Source organism: Eufriesea mexicana, unplaced genomic scaffold (assembly GCF_001483705.2).
Source record: "Eufriesea mexicana isolate 0111107269 unplaced genomic scaffold, ASM148370v2 scaffold2421, whole genome shotgun sequence".
Lineage (NCBI taxonomy): Eukaryota > Metazoa > Arthropoda > Insecta > Hymenoptera > Apidae > Eufriesea > Eufriesea mexicana.
The window spans coordinates 260,356-266,602 of record NW_016910490.1 but is presented as its reverse complement, the minus strand read 5'-3'; the positions used below and the strand labels follow the sequence as shown (position 1 = coordinate 266,602).

The window sequence follows — 6,247 nt, the reverse complement described above, 5'->3', positions numbered from 1 at the left end:
TTTTATAGATATTGGATCAAAATACTGTTTTTTTAATGTCTCGAATAAAATTATACATATAAAATATATAAATTAATTATTATCACGAAAATGTTTTTTTTTAAATATCACTGTCTGCAGTTATTTTTTGCATGTTCTCGAAATCTTTTATCTTTTTTTTCATTTGGAATTGAAAGGTTTTTATTTTCGTTCAAAATTTTAAACATTCTTTAAATTTTTAAGATTGCAGCTTTGAATGCATTTGTTTTCTCTTAAATTTACTATATTCATTTACAAAATTTATGTTGAACCATATTAGCAATAATATACTATAATAGAATAATTAATCTTAATCAAAGATTGCTTTAAGTAACGGAAATAAAAACAAGAATAGATAATTCAATACATAATGCAAACGACAACTATAGAAAAAAAGCGAAATAAATACAAGAAAAAGTTTAACTATAAAGAGAAGAAAATATATAGGTATAAAATTGAGAGTAAAGATAAAGAAGAAATAAAAACTGATGATGAGAAGAAGGTAATACCAAAAATTGCTCAAAAGGTATCCGAAGATATACGTAAAGTATTCCTATCTACCATAGATCCGCATGATACTCCTTTAAAATGGTGGAAAACGGAACACGTAAAATACGCGTAAGTTATCCTTATTATTTATATTAATTTTTTATCATTTAATTAAATATTATTTTGCTCTTTTTGATAAAAATTAATTATACTACAGATTTCGATATCTACTATAAAATAAATGTCCAAAATAAATCGTTTCAATATTTTCAACGATTATTAACTTCTTTAATATCAAAAAGGTATTGTAAAATGAAATACTAGTAATAACATTACAGTAATACTAGATTACTTACAAAATATTTATACTATAATGCAATTACAGATTTTGAATTATAATCTTTACTTTGTCCTAAATTTGATTTCTATGAAATTTATAATCTATTTAAATTTTATTATTTTTAGTATTATTTCTCGATACGTTTTTATTATAGAATAAATTATCCACCAGTAAAATATCGATTAGAAAAGGTTATGGAAAGTCATATCGTCCGACTAACGGATAGGAAATATATGTTGCTACTTATGACTAAATTATACGAGGATCATGTGGAGGAGCAGAATATACGTATTGAGAAGAGAAAGTTATCACCACCATTAATTATATCTCGACTATTAAAACTATCTTATAAAGTGCTTTCTGAAAAGATGCATGAACCAAGGTATACTAAATTGAAACTCTACGTGTAAAGAATTGTATATGATTCATGTAAGCAAAGTAGAATGAAATATTGGACGTAACAAACATAATGCTGAGGTATTTTTGTTTGTAATAACTTTTATATTTTTTACAAATTTGTATCATAATTATAAATATATTCGAATAATATAAACAAAAGAAATGGATAAATATTTTAGAGATATATTTGATGACGAAATAATGCAGACAACAAGATATTAATGATACTATCTACAACAAACAACAATACAAAGAACATTTTTATTTCTACACTATTAATGTGTAATGTGCATTTTGTATACATATAACTGGTTGTACGATATCATTCAATATTATAAGATAAACTTATGATACGTGAAAAGTTTGCAGAATTTTGTAAAAGCTACAAATAAATTTGATGATGTACCAAAAAGTTAGAAAAATAAAATTTGACAATTTTAATTTTAGAAATCAGCGAACCTTTTTTCGTTTGTAACACTCTTAAACATAATGATTATAATGATTAATACGAAAAAATAGTTAATGTTTGAAATTATTATGAAGGTGGCACATGCTATTCACAGAATATCATTATATCTAAAATACTCTTTTACATATCGTTAGATATATTGTACTGTTATCGTTGATGTTTTGCCAAAACTTTCCGTTAATCTCAAAGCGCATCTTTTTGATTTAATCTATTTCTTTTTCAGTATTTGAGTATAGAGAATTTTTAGAATCTAAGATTTTTTGACGAAACTTTGCTAATAGACTATATTTTAATTTTTCGTCAGTGTTAGGATGCTCGATGATTATTTTTTGGTTCAAAGGAAGTTCAACGTATATACCGTCGTCTTCATTGCGGACTACTGTTTCCAATAGTTCTGCTTCTACAAAGTTATTTAAAATAATATTTAATACATTGTTTAAAATTTAAATTTACAGAAAATATGAAATAAGATTATAAATTCATTTTTCAAATTATACCTAAATTTTCGTGTAAGTCTTTCCACGAATCATATAAATTCAAAGGAATTTTGACTTTAGGTTCAGGTACGTATTTATATTCATGATTGGACCATCCGAGTGATGTAAGATAGTTGCTAAAAATATAAGATTGAAAATATATTTTTAATTGTAGAAATATGTCATACAAAAATCGAAATCATTGATAAAAAGTAATTAAAGGTAATATATAAATTTTGTAAAAGTTTAAATTAAAAGAATAATTGATATCATATTTAATTTTATTAACGTCGATATAAATACACTGCATTCTAATCTTTATAAAATTCAAATTTACTTGTGTACTTCCTCCAATTCGTGCTTTCCGAGAGCTTTTAACGTTGGTTCGTATATGTATGCTACTGGATAATAATGGAAATGGTAATGATCTATATAAGGTTTTTTCTTTGCTTCTCTCTTTTCCTTTAATGTTTGTAAGAAATCCATTAATACTCTTTTAGGACTGGAATGCAAATTGACAATGTTACTTCAAAGGACCTCTTTACTAGGAACACTTTAGTCGAAATATAATCTAAAATGTATATATTCGACAAGTGATAATTCAATTTAATAAAACACTAATTTAATTATAAATTTCATTCAAAAGTAATTTTCACCATCCACAACACTAAACTTAACTTTACTTACTATTCGAAAAAAGATCCTTCAGACATGGTAACCATTAATACCGTTAAAAGTAAGTTAAGCTGAAAATCATTTAAAAGTTAATTTGCAAGTTCGAAATTTTTAATACTTAAATACGTGGGTTAAATTTAAACAACTACACTGTGAAGATTACACTCTTTGAAATACAGCTTTCAATTCATTAAGAAAGGAATTATCAATATATAGGTTTTAAGAGATATCGATGATTAAAACGTAAAGTAAACGCGTTGTTTAGAATATTTACGATTTACTTGCAATAATAATTCGGTTTTCATGGTGAAAATGCTACGTAATAGATTTTAATGACTTGTATGTTCAATGTGAATCGCATAACAAACTGAGAATTCCTATGAAGCAGGATCTTCTTATATCTATGCGCTTACTCTCTTTTCCTGTAAACCTCGAGGATGCTTTGTTTCTTCTTTTCGTAGAGGTTCTTGTCGGACCTCTTAATGCTGCAAAGAAAAGTACAAACTCGTACAGGCATCATTTACGATTTCTAATTTGAGATTAAAAAATATCCTTTTTTATTTCTAAACACAAGTAACGTTTTATTTTAGTGTTGTAGTATGTTTTAGTATTTAGTGTTTAGTTTGGATCTGTTTAATGAAGAATTTTATTAGTACAATTTATAATTTCATAAAGCGATTTAATAACAAGTTTCGTTCTCTATTTTCTGAAGTTTTGATGTAATACAATAACGATAATATTGTAAATAAATATTTAAAATTATAGACGAAGAAATTTTGAAACCATTTATTAGAGGAATTAAATATACTTACATATACTTTAGTACAAAACAAAGAAAATAATTTTAATATCTTTCATTCTAAAATAAAAGCTGTACAAATTTTTAAAATTATGATGGAAACAATAAAGAAACTACGATTAAAAAATGTCAATTTTTATAGGAATATAATAATTCATGTAAACACAAAAGGTAAATTTGTATTTGATTATTGCAAATATTACTTCTTATACTTTTCTATTTAAGGATTGAAAAAATTTGTTTTATTACATGCTGTTTTTATTTTTCAAAGGAATTACATAAAAAATTGTTATGATTAGATGTACCGTAGATGCAATTAATTAAATTGTTTAATTAATAAATTAAAATGGATTAAAATATTTTACAATTACGAATAATTAATACTTTTAAATTAAATAAAATAATTAAATTAATAATTAATTTAATTAATTAAATTAGTAATTCGATAGCCGATAGTAAAACATTTATGTAATAAAACTAGCTTTAACATATTTAATAGGATTTGTTTTATATTGCTTCATAATGTGCAGTATAATAAATAGAAGGAAGTATATTCGCAATATATAATGAAGATATAGTTGATATTGACTTATTATTATTTACTGATCTATAATAGAAATCTCAAGAGTGCAATTTGCAAATTATTTAGATGTTTCGAATGTTCAAATTACAAAATAATATCATTGTTACACACTAGCAATTATTTAATCGTATAATCATTGATATTTATTAATCGTTGCAGACGTATGCAGGGTCATTCATAAAATAGCCACACGGTTATATTTGATACGTGACTATGTACAATAAGTTGATTAATAGCAATACCGTCTTACCACTGAAACAGTACAAGGATTCGTTTCGTCATATCTTAAAAATATTTCACGTTACGTAAACCATAATTACAACTTTGTATTTTATCATTGTATTGTATTTTCTTTTTCTTCTTAATTCTTCCCCTGTATTCATGAGATGAATATTTGTAAAATTAGCAGAATTGAAATCAAATAAAATTTACATTTGTAAAGCTAATAAGAGTCGTGTTATATTAATAACAAAATTAATTTAATAACTTCACATATAAGCTTTAAAAAAATACTTGGTGGTGCAGACTTGGTTCTCGCGGTTCTCGTTTTGCATGTAGTATACATATTTACGTTAATAATATCATTAGAGAATAAAATTGACATTAATGAATTTAAGAAAGTTATAGTAAATGTTATAAACGACTTTACTGTACCAATAAATAACTCATGGCAAATATTTTGTATATAATTATGGCCAATCTCTAATGTAATTTATGTGTTATATACTTAAATATATTTCCTAATTCTACAAAACATCAACTAAAAATGCCATAAAAGTTGTGTTATACGATTATAATTTTATCTGTGGACTATCTTAAATCAATTATCTTTTACAATTGTTTTTCGTTGATTTGTAATAGCAGAAAACCGTGTTCATTTCAAAGTAGAAAATCGATTAAAAAACAATACTACAACTGCACTGTATGGAAATATATATATTAAGCATATAAAATAAAAATATGTATGTATTTGAAAAACTAAAAAGAGAATTAAACCAAAAAGAAAGAAATAGAAATAGAAAAAACGATAAATTAAAACACTTCCTTATATACTAAGATGATAAGAAGAAAAAGCAGTTACAAAAATAAAGGAAATTATGAAAACTTTTATTTTGATCTATTTCATAATGTGAGTTTTCTTCGAAATCTGTCAACTTTCCATTATCTTTCTAAGAGAAAGCTTCATGATATAGAGGGGAGATATCTACGATATTGGCATGTTATTACTGAACCGGTTCTACTTTGCGATTTTTTTGCATAATGTATTTTATCGATATATATCTACAAATGCACATTACACGCTGGTGTGCTACTTTTATAGGTATAAAATAAAACAGGGATCTGCGTACATTTTTTCTTGTACATTTTGTATCAGAGCAGTAAATTTATAAAATGAGGTTATAGAAATTTTCTTCTAACAGTATTCTAAACATTTAACGAATTTCATATATTCCGCTTTTATGTTTAGTTATTTTATTTACACTTCGACACTGCAAACAAAATTTCACAGCTATTCAATTAAAAATATTAAAAGATATAATATTTTAATAAAAGGATCAATAAAAGGAAACGTTATATAAATGGGTGAAATTGTAAAGTATAATGTAAACACATTAATTATATTTCATTATAGTAAATATGTTAATTATATTAATTAATAATATGATTAACATAATTACAGTTTTAATGAATATGGAAATTTTACAATTTTAGTTTTATAAGATCACTATTTTTATTTTAACTAGCTTTGTTAATTTATAATGTGTATTAATTTTTTATGAAGATGAATTTCTAATTATAATTCAATTTTTATAAATATAATTAGTAGGAAAGCTTATACTAAACTTCTAATAATTACAGATACTGTATTCATTTTAATAAATTTGCATTTTACAATCTTAATCAGTTTTTCAGGAATAAATAATAGATAACTTTTCGCGAAGTGTAATACAAATACGTTTAAATTTATTAATTTCTATATTATTCGAGCAGATGGCGC

At 24.1% G+C, this 6,247-nt stretch overlaps 2 protein-coding genes across 2 annotated transcripts; one reads left to right on the top strand and one right to left on the bottom strand.

Annotated features, from left to right (window-relative positions):
* The first annotated feature begins 388 nt into the window (after positions 1-388).
* LOC108549994 (uncharacterized) lies at positions 389-1,257 on the top strand. The gene is made up of 2 exons (XM_017903588.1): positions 389-636; positions 1,002-1,257. Exons 1-2 carry the CDS (start codon positions 389-391, stop codon positions 1,255-1,257), a joined length of 504 nt encoding a protein of 167 aa, XP_017759077.1.
* A 661-nt stretch (positions 1,258-1,918) lies between these two features.
* Positions 1,919-3,171, bottom strand: LOC108549974 (uncharacterized). Its single transcript, XM_017903561.1, has 5 exons — positions 3,148-3,171; positions 2,879-2,937; positions 2,529-2,693; positions 2,213-2,328; positions 1,919-2,115 (listed from the first exon to the last, which is right to left on the bottom strand). Exons 1-5 carry the CDS (start codon positions 3,169-3,171, stop codon positions 1,919-1,921), a joined length of 561 nt encoding a protein of 186 aa, XP_017759050.1.
* Between the last annotated feature and the right edge of the window lie 3,076 nt (positions 3,172-6,247).

Coding starts and splice junctions, on each gene's coding strand:
- LOC108549994 (XM_017903588.1), top strand. CDS start 389: ATGCAAACGACAACTATAGAAAAAAAGCGAAATAAATACAAGAAAAAG. Junction 637..1,001: donor ACGGAACACGTAAAATACGC/GTAAGTTATCCT, acceptor TTTTTATTATAG/AATAAATTATCCACCAGTAA.
- LOC108549974 (XM_017903561.1), bottom strand. CDS start 3,171: ATGAAAACCGAATTATTATTGCAA. Junction 2,694..2,878: donor GAAGGATCTTTTTTCGAATA/GTAAGTAAAGTT, acceptor TTTGCATTCCAG/TCCTAAAAGAGTATTAATGG. Junction 2,329..2,528: donor GAATTGGAGGAAGTACACAA/GTAAATTTGAAT, acceptor TTATATTTTTAG/CAACTATCTTACATCACTCG.